The following is a 14,726-nucleotide window of genomic DNA, read 5'->3' on the forward strand; positions in this document are numbered from 1 at the left end:
TCACAACTTTGCGCCACCGATTTGCGCAGTTCAAGTTGGCGCAATTTATCTCGAAAAATTGCGGTCGTCTGTCAAGTTTTAGCGGGTGTTGCTGTTAATTTATTCAAAAATTCGAGTAAAGGTGAGGATAAACGACGTTGTTGCACCCTCGTTACATTAATGGAAATTTTGAACTTGAAAATTTATAATAACTGTTGGCGCAAATCGGTGGCGCAAAGTTGAGTTGCGCCGGCCAACTTGGAATTGGTCCCTAACTAGAGTATAGATACACAGATGCAACATGAACATTTTTCTAACTTCTAAATAGATCTCAGCAAAATTTTCCAAGTCTGGTTTTCTTCAAAATTCAGCCAAAAATAGGGAAAAAATTGCGAAGTAAACTGACAGCGTGGTCCACGGTACCTCGAGACTTGAGTAAATTTCGCTTTTTTTTTATCTCGGAGGGGAAATGCCTTGGGCAGACCACAGTGTTGGTTCTCGGCACGAAGTAATAGGGGATTGTAATAAATTGCTTAACATCCTAAAACCCCTCCATCTTCTGCTCAGGTACCAGAACTTTGTCCTCTTCACCTGGGTCCTGACTCCTGATTTTTCCCCATTTATTTTGTCTCCCGCGATGTTAGATGTAATAAAAAGATTTAATAGATAGTTTGCCCGGAATGGGACTTTTATTTCGCTGTTTTATAAGGTTTAGTTTAGTCCGAATAGGATTTCGTCTCTGACGGATCTACGCGAGTTTGGGTTAGGTTAACTCGTAAATTTTTAAGCTTTTTCAGCTAGCATTATGGTTTCAATGTCGTCATCTCTTCGTTGCGTCAACTTGGTGCATCTCTGCTAGTAAAGGCGGCGTTCTTTGAACTTGTTTTCATGCGACTAAGTATCGCATGCTACTGTTTTAGTTTGGGTACCGATTTTAATGAAAGTAATTGAGATTGGCGGTTTTTATGGATGTACAGTTCTGCGCATGTTGTTCGTAATGTCGTACAAGCGCACTGATGCTTGATATTTGCAAATATGCGAATTTTGTTCTTACGTTTGGGGATTGGTGGTCAATTGTGATTATCTGTTTGAATGGTACCATATGCAGATTTGGATATGCGTGTTAAATACTTAATTAATTTAAAACTTTCAAATTTGCGAATTTTGTTTTTATGTTCTGGGGATTTGTTTTTCGTCTTTTTGTTGCGATTTTCTGACTTTGTGACGCAGTATAATATTACAATACCTCAGCACAGCCAGCTGTTGATGTTTTCGAAAATTAAACGCAGCACAAGTACTTAATAGGTTTATTAAGGTGGCCCCGACTGCATGTATTTTGGGCGTAAGGAGAAACACGGGTTGAATTTAAAAACTACAACCACAATATACTATATACAGAGTGTTTCTGAAAGGTATCTCAAAAAAGAAACGGGAAATTGAGCTTGAGAAGCACATGTCATAACTCAAAATCACCTTAGTAAAAGTTCTTTCGTTTTTGAGTTTGATTAAAATTTGGTGTGTGCCACTGATTTACGGCAATTTTTTGATAGGCAACATTTGCCGTGGGCTAATTTTACTTTGGAAGTAAAAAATGCCAATTCTTGCTCAGCAACAGAAAGTTTTTTTGTGAAATTTTTTTGGCGTTTTTCGCCAAAGTGTTTTCAAAGAGATTTTCTTAAAAAATGTAAGGTTATACAAACGCCGAAATGACCGCCATGGCATTTGGATATGGTCTTGAACCTCGACGTCTCTGCAATGAAGAGGATACGTCGGACTGTCGTTGCCAAAGAACCAACCAAATACTAAATGCGGAACCCGAAATTTTAAATGTCTTAGAAGAAAATCTAGGCATAAGCGTGTCAAGACTGACCTCCTTGGTTTCCCGATCTCAATCCCTGCGATTTCTTTTTGTGGGCCACACGAAGCAGTAGGTATATCGGACCCCGTTGGACACAGTTAAGAAGCTGAAAAATCGTATTGAGGAAGTTGCAACAAACATTACAGCTAATCCTGATATGATCTTTAGGACGCAACAATCACTGATTCGGCGTGCGGAAGCCTGTATTAGAAACAAGGGATGTTATTTCTAACACTTATTGTAACAGAAAAATTAATGACAATTTTACTTTGCGACTTTTAACTGTTTTTTGAAAAATAAAAACACTTTTTTTTATTTAAGTCGTGTTGTTTACAAATTTTTACTTACTAGAAAATATAATTCTGTATAGTACATGACCAACAATAAACGTCTCGTTACTTATTTATTTTTATTAGATACTTTCACAACTCATCTTTCACTAAATTCTGCTACGAAAGTGTTTTCCCGCATGTGTACCCCATACACCGATTCCCTCGAGAAACTCTGTGCCACTTAGTCTGCCGCCCTAAATACCTATATTTTAGAAATTGCTGGATAATTATTCTTCGTCCTTTAAAACTCACAGTGATAATGCACATTGTACAATAGTCAAATATTCTCCTTGAGTCCTAATTAATAGACTTCTGACTTTTTACTTGTTACTGTCGACATACGTGCTGTCGATCATTACCTTAGCCAGTTGCAAGGAACCTATTACTTATTTTTTTATCAATTACCTCGCACCTCATTAATACTATTTGTAAATGGCGCAGAAAAAATGTGGATGGGGTAAATTTTTTTTATGAGATTTATGCAAAGAAAAAATTTTTATGTGGTTTTCCGAGATGGTCAGACTTGATATTCACAACTCTCAAGCTCCGACAAAAAATTAAAGATAAAGAAATTGAAACTGTTGAAAAATTTGATTTTAATATTTAGCAATTAATATTTGGTGTTCCCCCCCCCCCCCATTGCGTCTGACAACTTCACACCTTCGACCTACACTTAAAATCAGCGGCCTTGGGGCATCTAGTCCAAGCCGTCATCCAGAGTGGATTTTCTCGTCTGCCAATGGTGTTCCAAACTTGCTTGATAGGGTTAAGGTCTTGATTTCTTGCTGGATAGTATTGATGCCAGCAGCTAGGTAATTTTGCACTATGTGGACTGTGTGCGGCCGTGCATCATAATAATATAATTAACATTAATAATATTAATAATAATTTATTAGACCGAACGGCTAGAGGCCTTTACAGGAAAATACTTATAGTACATAACCATTATTACAGAATGTGTGTTTAGGACATATTGAGAGAGTGTAATAAACAGAACTAACAAAATACCGGAGAATTCTTTGTAAAATTATTATAACAACTCACACGTAAAATTAAGATCTCACGAAGTCACGACTTGACGTGTATACGTTGTGCTGCGTTAAACTGTTAAAAAAAACTTATCTTTCATTATCAAAAAATTTAGGCCAACATAGAGAGCACAAGAAACAACATGATCTTGAAGAACGTCCATGATGTATCGTTTAGCAGTTATTATTACCCCGTTATTTAACAATACCAAGTCTGTACGTGCCGTTAATGGAATGACCCCTCAAATCAAAAATGAGCCATCACCGAACAATGACGTTCCATGCATGTTCGGTACGACGCCGATAAACAGGAATTCGTCTGTCCCAGTTGTGTAGACATAATCTACTCTCATTAACTAATTTGAACTTATGAGTCTGAACAGGTTGAGTTTGTAGGTTTCTGGCTGTTACACCCCGGTCTCTTATAGTGTACATATACTCACCGGTGGAAAAATGGTATTTTTTTTTGAAAGATTAGAAAATATGCAAAATAAAGTACGATTTCGGCTGCAATACTTTGATGTTGTTATGCACCGTTTATTGTATTTTTTTTGTCCAAAAAGAACTAAACTATATATTTTAATAGAAAATGATAAAAATTCAATAATCAAAGCTGAACAAAAAAATTAAAATTTCCAAAAAAAAAAACAACAAAACCAATGATCATTGACACACTTTTTAAGGACGCTAGTAACGGGTATTTCCCCTACGAGCCTGTAAGACTGCTGCCATTCTCCAGGGCATCCCACGAAATAAATTGTCTGTTTATTCTTGTGGGATATTCTCTCATTCCTTTAAACACACATTCTGAAAAGCTTATCTAAAGTGTGGGGTGCAGGTACACTCAATTAATAAGCTGGTCAAGAAACAATATCAAAAATAAGCGTAGTAAAAACTTCGAAGCACTGTCACTGTACTCAGAAAAATATTAGCTAGCCCGTTTTTCATGCCGGTGAGTGTATTTTTAAAAAACATTTTTCCTTGCAGTGGGTCGGTCTTGTCCTGGTCTTCTTGAGTAACTACTGGTGTGCTTAAACTTTTCTGTCACTCTCGAAATCGAAGTATGAGATGGATTTGATCATATTCTTCGGCGATTCAATTCTTCGTTTGTATAACAATCTTAAAATTCAGTACTGCACAAAACTATGCAAAATATATTTTTGAGACTTGCTATGAACATTATTATTAATTGATCGATTTCCGCTTTTTTACACAAACGAAAGGAATATTCAGAGGGGCAATAGATTGAAAAAAGAAAGTAATAATATCGTTAATAATAATAACATTGTTGTGCACTGTTTTCACCTGCTTTAATAATAATTGATTTATCTCTCTGACTTTAAAATGTTACGGAATGCTCATCAAGGCATAGGATTACATACATGAAAAAGGTAAAATTCGCAGCACCTATGCAGCACATTGCATTACTTTGAGTGTTCAAACAACTGAAATATATGTTATTCCTGAACTTTTTTCTTCATACTAGCAACATACTAACGTTCTTGTAACTCCCATAAGCATAAATACAACAAACAATAAGAAACCAATAGTTTGTTGACAGTCCTCAAACCAATTAATTTGTATGATATATAAACGTGGTAAACGCATGACATCATATACTGTCCGTTACGTATAAGCATTGTTTAATGATTTTTAGTATATGTATATACTTGCGACCATTCGAATAAAACCACTCCCTAGTGTAAGTTTTTAAAAATTGTTTGTTGTGAGTCCGTTTAGTGGGTTCAAATTGATCGGTTGCTACCCAACGACACCAAAAACGCTTCAGTTACCAACCTAACTTTTTATCAGTGGTTTTATCCAACTGGTCGCAAGTACATATACTAAATGTACTTACCTCTAGATATATAAACCAAATTCTTCCAATGAGTTACTCAACCAAATCTACATCCAAAAACTACCTCAACCTTCAGTGTTGTTACAACATTTTGCAACTGTTGAAAGAACTAAAAAACTACATATTTTACATAATGAGTTTTTATTACCGTTATGTTCCTGCCATAAAGTTGTGAACTCCCAACTTTTAGGGATCATTCTGACAACAGTTCATACAAAAGTTGTATAATAATATAGTTCGAGATATTTCTTGATAGAAATTCAAGCATTTACACTTAAAAAAAAAAATAAGCAAGAAGGCAAAATTTATTATACGGTATATCCCCAAGACGGATGATAAACTAAATTGTTCTGCCACTGGTTGGCAATACATATTTTCGGACCTAGAGGCGTGGTTACGGGAGTGCAGTCATAAGCGGTGTTTAGATCCAGGGAAGGGGGTGCCACAAATTTCACCGTATTATCCCTCCGTTGTTACTCTACCCTCCTTGCTATTTTGTTAAATAGGTAATAAACGAACCTTCGAAAATAAAACCAATTTTTATGAGATCTGGCAACATTATTGTATTTCAATCAAATGTGATGCTTTATACAGCGCAGTTACATAGTAACAACTGTTTATTTTTTACTACTCAACACGTACAACTAAAAATGCTACTGCTAATTTTCAGTGTGCTGTGAAATGATATAATTTATGTAGTAATAGGTAGTAATGGTACAATCAGAAAACTTACTGGGATGTTTTTAGAAAAAATTGAGTGCCTAGAAGACATGCAAATTTTATTTAAAAAGTGTTTCCGTCCTTATTTAAAAATAATAAAGAATAACAATAATAAAAAAGGCAAGTAAATCAAAATAGTAATTTATTTGCCCCTTACACTTTGAAGTAATTAATTAATATATGGAGGACTTTCTTAAAAATTGTTGGAATTCGTGTGTTGTAACATCTGTCAGTATATCACTTCACTCGAACCACTCAAGTCATTTAAAAATTTGCACTAAATATAACTTGTACTTATTTCAGACATTATAAGAAAATCAAAACTATAGATGTACACACCTACATAACTATAAAATTAAAAATTTGTACATAAATAGGTAATGGTCAGAGATGAAAAATAAAAACTTTAACGGTTTTTAACTGCTAGTACAATTTTGAATTATATACAGGAGTTGTCCTGTTTTGCTCCTAGAGCGAAGGTACATTATACAAATTTCATTCTAAAACATCTAGTACTTATTACAATGTCGCAACAGCCTCTCGTGTACAATTTGATCGCGATCGGAGTCGCGCTAAAGCGTTAGAATTATTTGTTGGCGTAGATAAAATCGATCAAAAAACGGTGGCACATGGTCGGGTGGGGGCAGCACCAAACCAGATCGATAATTTGGTATCCACAAATCACATTTTCCGATGGCCCTACTTGTTTAATAAAATAAGAGATGAATTGAGTTTAATGACAATTTGGTACAGTAAAAATACGATGTCTATGTTAAATGTACAATTACACTTCATGTTAGGGCACACCTGTTCGAAAGTTTCGAGAAAAAAAGTTTAGATATTTTGTAAATTTAAAGACATACATAGCAACGTATACTAACAAAGAGAATTCGTAGTCAAAACACTTCTTTGTATTTCTTAAGGAATGACGATAAACAACAATAGAAAAATATTTCCGATTCAAGTTGATGAAGTCGGAGTTTAAAGAGTTGTAGATCAGAACTCGTCACTTCTGTTACATTAAGCTTCTTTCTTTTGTTATGTATGTGTATTTCTATCATTTTTGCCTTTGGTACAATTAGAACTTGTCTTTACAAATAATCTCATAATTTAGTCCTAAATACATAGGTAGTTATACATACAATTTATGAAGTAATGGATTTTTTAAACAAGACCAGATTTTGCTTAGAAAACAATTTGTAGTAGGTGATAGAAACTTGAATTTTTTAAATGTTTAATAAATACATCATCGTGTTTTACATAACCGTAGCTAGATTTATTAAACAAACAAGACGTCACAATCATTCCATTTTCCCGAAAAATTTCGTACAGCTGTGCACTAGTTGTATAATGAACACAATAAACTTAAAATGTGTATGTGTTTAAAACTAATAGTAGCTAATATAACTCACATCATTTCCGATTTCTTTGGAGTCTTGATTACTTATTATTAATGTACCTTTTGAATTTATTTTTTAGAACATATTTCTTAGTGACTTTTGACGATAAGATCACACAATTTCGTAAATAGTATTTCAACAAGAATCACACACACTAAATGTCAACAGGCACTCTCTAACTCGTGACTACGTCTTCGTTTTGCTTGCCGCTTTCTAAATTCATTAAATTCTTCCTTCATAGCTTGAACTCGAGCATCGATGTTATCGTACCTGCTCCGTAACGTACTATAAACTTTACGTACAGGCCCAGTATCTAAATCGACATCTCTAGAACCAGTGGGTGTCGATGGTGTTGGTGTCGGGGTGGATGGATCAAATTCATAGTGGCCATCAACACTGCCAACATCAACAGATTTTGGTATTTGATCTGAGGTTGATGGCGATGATGAAGCTAGCTCTAACCAATGCCTTACATGTGGTGGTGGAGGAGGCAAAGATGATGGAGGCGGCGGTGGGGGTCTGTATGGTGGCAATCTCCATTCAGTGAACGTACTACCGCTTTGTGAACTTTGGTTTTGTTGTGAAGATGTATTTTTACTGCCAAATCCGCTTGAACTAGATCTGCTTTCAGGGGAACGATCGAAATGGTCAGGTGAACCTAATTCGGGAGCACTGCGTGCAATTCTTGCATGTCTTGGTAGTAGTCTTGCCCTCGGCCTGGAACCAGGATGTGGAGGCGGAAATTTTATTCGCTGTGTAGGACTTTCTCTGATTGGATGAACTGGTATAAAAACTTGGGATTCTTCATGAATCGCACGTAAAGATGGCAGCTCTTGTGAATAACGCTCATGTATTGATTTTAGTTGTACAAATCCTGGAGGCGTAGGATAGGAACGTTCCCCGGAACTCGTATAACGTACAGAACTTAAATCACTAAAGTAAAGAGGACTCCATGGTGACAGCAGCAAAGCGCTTGAAGTAGCTGGCGAACTAGATTGAAAATTTGGTGTTGCGGGAGTATATATAGTCGGTATGGGCTTGACGGGGTAATGGGTGCGTTGTACTAAATTACTGAACAAACCACTTGGGTCCCTAGCGCTTTGTCCTGAAGCATCAGATCTTAAACTCAGTTGACTTGGATAAGCAATTAGTGGTTTACGCCATGACGCTCGGTTTCGTATTCCCTTTCGTGGTAAAAATCCTCCATCATCACTGCTGCTGACGTTTGATGGACTATCGGTGCGTAGACTTAAAATGGAATCCGCCAAAACAAAACGACCATCTGCTGCTCTAGAGATACGACCAAGAGACTTCGACGGAGAACCAGTATGCAAATAATCCGGATGCCAACTTACACTGCTGCCAGTTCGGCATCTGTCTCGAGGCCATATCCAGTTTATAATAAAACTGATGAGCCTCAAACCTGATATTCGGCCTTTTCTAAGTCTGTGATAACATAAAATTTGTTAGTAAGCAACCACACATAATTAAGCACACTTATTTTTCCTTTTTAAAATGCACTTACGTGAACATCTAAAAAATACCATTTTCTGATCACTACATTTTACTTTAGTTAGAAACTAGTACATGTTTTCAGGTATATTTATTTCTAGTAATATGAACATGTGATTCGGTGTTATACGTACATGAATTTTGTTTACAAACACGAAATTAAAATTTAACGAGCATTCTCAGCAATTCACTCTTGAAAAACATAAGTATCAAGTAGAACTTTGCGGCACACTATAAAATGTACCTTCTTCAATTTGAAACATATGGTTAAAAAAAATTATTGAATTTACACATTAAATACCATTGCTTCTTAAATATGCATCCAAAAAATTAAATTAATTTAGTAGATCAATATTTGTTAGTAAATATTTAATGATGATGTTATCTTCTAATAACAAAGGTTTCTAATAACCTAAATTTCATTCATTAAACATCGCAATCAAATAGTCAAAACTTCTTGATTAATACAGCGATTTGTACTAGTAGAATTAAACGATATTCGTAGTCAATTAAAAAGAATTTTCCTCGCATCTATACATCAGCTGCATGTGTTTTAACAAAGAATCATTAGTAAATTTTACTTCCCGAGCGTAAGCTATGAAAGTATTGTAATCGAGTCCATCGGGCGACTGGCTACTTTGACATTTACTCGATGTGTTATGACCCGTACATTATAAAAACATAATTGTCCCATTTCTGTCTGTCTGCCCGTCGTCTGTGGCAATTTTTTTTAGACAGATGACCTCTGAAGTTACTGGACCGATAGGTGTCAAATTTTATATGTGTATTATGAATATCATGTAGATAGTAAAACGCTAGCAACTTTGTGCAATAATTCCCACCAACAATGTGATGACGTTCTCTTAAAAAAATAAGATTCGCAAAAAAATATAGGAGAATAATTTTTCTAAAATGCTGGATATGCTTTACTATACTTCAAGGGCAAGGGAAGTTCTGTTGAAATAACATTCGACCATTTTTTTTTTAATGATGCCATCAATTTTCGGGTGAAGAAACATTTAATTTTCTGTAACGCCTAAACAGTGTCTCATAGCACTTATTTAATCTCTGAGATAAATGGTAAAAACGAATGGCCAGAATTTATTTACTCTTTTGAACAACTTGTGCAACGTTAACACAAATTATCATAGATCATTAAGCGATAGGTAAATAAGCATTATTTGTAAACACCGTCTTTAAAGTGACAATAAAATACATTGCTTACCGTTTTATTACTTTCACGTTAATCTCAAATTAAACCTAAAATTTCAGGTTCATGGTTGCGAAGAACATCCGTCTAACACAATCGCTAACAGACAACAAAAGGAAAAAAAATATGATAGAAAAAAACAGAAATTTGCAGTTTCCTATTCTACCAAAGTTGTGACACAAAAAGTGATTTTATGTACACAAAATAATACCTCACAATATTCTCGTGTTTTTATTCGGGTTGACTTCGATTACAGTAATGATATATTTAGTTCATCCTTTGCAGTTTCGTATGATTCTTTAAATTTGACACAAGAAGAGGTGACAGACGTAAGGTGTAGGTTAATTATTTTATGTGTAAATGGCATTGTCTTTGAGATAAATTGAGTTTAAATTAGGCCCTACGACTTTCATATTTTTCGTTTCAAGAGCATTGCCTGATGTCCCATTAAAAAAATCATACGGTATATGAAGCAGATGTTTTACAACACCGTAAACATTAATTGTGGTTTAAATTTGACTTCGAAAAAGCACTTAAACAAAATGAAATTCCTCAACCACACATGCTTTTTTGCATTCCTGACATCAACCCTTAGCGGTTGAAATGCAGGACAGGTAAAATTCGAGGGTCACTTCTCATTCTATTGGGCCATTGGTGCCAGTGCAGACACGTGTTGAACGGTATGTTAAATTTTGTCCGCTTTTTACTTCCCGAGCGTATGTCAAGAAAGTTATGTAATCTGCCTTCAAATTTTCTCGACATGTCATGACCCCTAGAGTACGAAAAAACGGTTCTCCTGTTTCCGTTTGTTTGTCTGTCCGTCGTCTCGGTCGATTTTTGTTAGGTAGGTAATCTCCGAAACCACCACACCAATTGTTGTCAAATTTTATATGTGTATTATGAATTTATTGTGGATGGTAAAACGCTAACCAAATTTTGTCTAATCGTCTCCACCAACAATGTGATGTGATGACGGGACACAAAATTGCACATGGATTTTAAATTGTATAAAATAACATAGTCCTACTTGTGTAGTTTATGAATCCATGTTAAGTTTTTACCAGAAACGTACAGATTTTCGTACAAAAATTAAACTTATATACCAGCATTTTTTTTATTTAATTTTGAATCAGCAAAACCGAATTTTGATTATCCCCCCTCAAAAAAAAAAAAACTGATAACGTCACCTCAAAATTTTGTCGAATAAATTCTACCTAAAATGTGCAAAATATTATGAGTCTGTGCTTGTGATTTCTCAGTGCATTCATGTCTTTTGGATTTGCTTATAGAGAGTGACTCAAAAAAATTAATGAATGAATCAATTTATTTTACCTAGGGATTTTAACCCTTCATGGTTTTAACACAATTTTAACTTAATTTAGCAACCTATATCTAAAGTTCTGAATCGACTTCCTTAACTTACTATTTACAACTTGGAATATATCACTCGAAATTTTAAAATATTTCATGAGTAGTACTTAATGTTAAACTGAAACTTTGATTCTTTTTTAACTGGTTTCTTTTTTATCCACTATTATGTTGTTTTTAATTAAAATTCTTCTTCGGAGTGTTGGACAGATTTTTTCGCAAATAAATAATTGCAAAAATAAATCTGTCCAACACCCCAAAGAAGAAATTTGATTCTTTGGGAGAAATAACTTTGAAAATTATTATAGAATCGAAGCGACAGAGGGTATTTTATGTTGTATTATTATTTATGTGTGATTGTTCTACAATTTGAATCTTAAATAAATTTTATTTTTGAAGCGCGCACTCTATAAGCGAGGGGGTACCAGATTTATTTTGATTTCGATTGCATTTAATACGTGTCTATTGTATTTTCAAATGTGCTTTGTTTGTGATGTAATTAAATGTTGTCTGCTTAGCCCTTACCCCTCGCGCGATTCTAGTACTCCTTAATAGACGGTTTGTACTCGGCTCAGAGTTGTCAACTATACCATAATTATGGTATAAATATTTTATTTGTTAGTCAAAATACATCATAAGCACATTAGTATACCACAATTTCCGCGAAAAAGTGAAAAATAAAAATTTCAATTATTGTCAGTGGCGGAAGTTAAAATACCCGCTATTTTATTTTTTTATGTTGGAAGAGGTTCCACAGACAAAGATAGATCTTTAAAAGTTCTCAGTACCTATTTGTATTGTAATACCATGCTAATAAAGTTTGTATTGAAATGGAAGTGATTTTATTTACGTATATTTAAATAATAAAAGTCTGAAAAATGTTTTGTACATTAGTTATACTATAACTTTTAAGGCGTAAATTGCTATAATTTGCCACATCCTTGTAATAAACTTGGGTATTGCATCCATTTTAATGAGGATGCTGCAAACTAGAGAAATGAATTAATAAACTTCACAACAAATTGTACATTTATGACATGAATTTATAGTTTTTTTTAAAGACGAGCAAGTTTGCATCTGAGAAAATACTGTCCCTTAAGATGTATCTCGTAGCTTTTTTCTTCTCCAGAAAAGAACATTTTTCGACAGCAGTTTGATAAAACGAATAAAAGATATTTCCCCCATATTTTTGTTTCTCAATTCAGAGTCACTTTTTCGCCTTTGAGTTTCACTACTTTGTATCTGAACCCATCTGCAATTTCAGAACATAACGTAGAGCACTATTTTGATGACTATTACAGCTCGTAGCCAAATTTTGAAGTTTGTGTGCTTCCAGATTCTGTATGTCTCAATTTTGGTGGAATGTTCGGGTTATTACAAAGCATAAAAAGTTTTCCGATAAAAATTTAAGAACCCTCTTTTCTAGAGAAATTTAAGTTGTACTATTTGTTAAGGAATCCCTATATATCATCTTTTATGGTGACTATTTTAGTATGTACAGAATTTTAGTAGGTTTTAAAATGACTAGACGAAGATCTGCATCAGGGATAAAAAAACTAGGGATGATGAGTAAATCAGATCAATGAAAAGCAATGGGAACAGAACGTTCATGTCACTGTCTTTGTCAAGTTTTTTTTTAATGAAATAGTACAATTTATATATGTCCAATGTCCCTGGCCCACTACACGGTTTAATAAGAAACTTACACTGTATCGTATAACTTGTTAACAATTCTTCAAAAGAAGAAGAAAAACTAAAGCACTGAAAGAATCTGAATGAGTATAATAATTATATCTAGAAAAACATCAGTTCTGGAAGAAACAAGCGGCAAAAAAAAATGAAAAAAACCGTTGTATAATGTATAATGAAACAGTCATTGTGCTCATCTGAAGAATCTTATTTTCATTTACGAACACATATGTAGGCGATAGTTCTCAGTGGTTAATCGTTTAGTGTTTGATCATATTAGGAAAAATAAATGTACCAATATAATGATATATCAATAAACACGAAAAAGATTCATGCAATCACAAGCCATATACCATAAGTCATTTGAATACATTAAGTTAATGGCAATTAGGAGTACATGCTTATTTTTTATGAAAAGGAAATTTGATGGCAGCTGCAATTATATTCAAAATTGGAATGTTTTACCATGATGGGGCATAAAAGCGATAAATAAGAATAAATCATATGTGCACTGTTGAAATAGAACATATATACAGGTGAAATGTGCGAATATGATCTGTTAACAACCGCGAATTCCTTCACCTTTTTTCCTCCTGCGCAGATCCAGATGGCGGCAAATAACACACGTTTGGGATCAGAAACTAGGTAATGCAGAAAGACGCGTTTAGTTATTGAAAAAAAAAAGAAAGATTTTGCAAAGTGATAATGTTTACCATAAGATAAACCGACAACAGTAACTTCACTTTTTGTCGATTAATCTTAGTATCTTTGCTGTTAAAAGACGCGAAATGTGTTAAAAGTCTATAATAAAATCTAATGCACCTACACAGAAAAGACCAACCCTATGGAGAGGTCCACATTCCAGGAACAAATGAAGCACACTTAAGCTCAAGTTTATGGTAATCATTTTCATATACTTGAGCTCTACAGGAATCTAATTCAGATTCCGCTACGAAATGCGATCGTTTTGTTCACTCAAATTAAAACTAATAGATATTTATCTAAACAAAGATCGCATGATTTAGCGGAAACCATTCAATGCCTGACGCTTACGGTTTGTGTCAACGCTTGTCCCAGGAATAATAAACACGCTCTCGTAATCACGGTACGACTCGGATTCAACCGTCCTACAAGAGGAGATAAATAACCTTATGCCCTTTAAGGAAAAGATCAAGAGTCTTTGCCATAACAACGGAATTAATTTCGCTAGTTCCTTAAATCAGACTAATACTTACTGATACTCTTTGCTTCTCCCACTATTAACTACTGTCAGCAGTTATCCATATTCATAATATACTACGGCGTACTTCAGCGAATGTGAGACACGTGGTGGATTTCATAGCCTTATCAAAGAATATTAACAAGTATGAACAAGAAGCGATACTCGTGCCGCTGCCTTTGATGTTTTGCTGCTCAATTTTGGTGCCTTCAGCCATTTTGTTGGGGATTTTAAAAGTAGTGTGTTATGAAAGAATGAATGTTGACCACATAATGACATACTGATATAAATAATTTATTTGTCTACAAAACACAGACATAAATATTTAAATACCTATATATAATATAGTGGACCAAGAGCTATAAGGTTATATGGCCATCATAGAATCATTCCATTGTGTCGAAGTTAAGTTGTTTACAATAGAAAAGGTTTTAGGGTCGTAAATAACGTGTCCACTGCAGCTCGACCGGCTGTTGTGCTTTCGTTCAGGGGCGGCTTTCACTAAATATGAAAATCCACCACTCCACTATTTCTTTACTACCTGCAGCCGCTG

The 14,726-nt window shown here is 34.5% G+C and overlaps 1 protein-coding gene across 12 annotated transcripts in view; it reads right to left on the reverse strand.

The window, feature by feature from the left end:
• Positions 1–5,817: 5,817 nt before the first annotated feature.
• Positions 5,818–14,726, reverse strand: part of LOC135132413 (protein turtle) — a 257,464-nt gene continuing 248,555 nt past the window's right edge. For 10 of the 12 annotated variants that reach the window (XM_064060557.1, XM_064060548.1, XM_064060517.1 and 7 more), the window contains one exon: positions 5,818–8,621. In XM_064060557.1, coding sequence (XP_063916627.1) covers positions 7,337–8,621 — 1,285 coding nt within the window. In that variant the 3' untranslated portion in view covers positions 5,818–7,336. Of the gene's footprint in view, positions 8,622–13,536; positions 13,596–14,007; positions 14,082–14,726 lie in introns of all 12 variants that reach the window. The other 2 variants (XM_064060580.1, XM_064060588.1) reach the window with 2 other exon arrangements.

Source organism: Zophobas morio, unplaced genomic scaffold (assembly GCF_036711695.1).
Source record: "Zophobas morio isolate AGI-343-1 ecotype UQ-CSIRO unplaced genomic scaffold, CSIRO_AGI_Zmor_V1 ptg000002l, whole genome shotgun sequence".
Lineage (NCBI taxonomy): Eukaryota > Metazoa > Arthropoda > Insecta > Coleoptera > Tenebrionidae > Zophobas > Zophobas morio.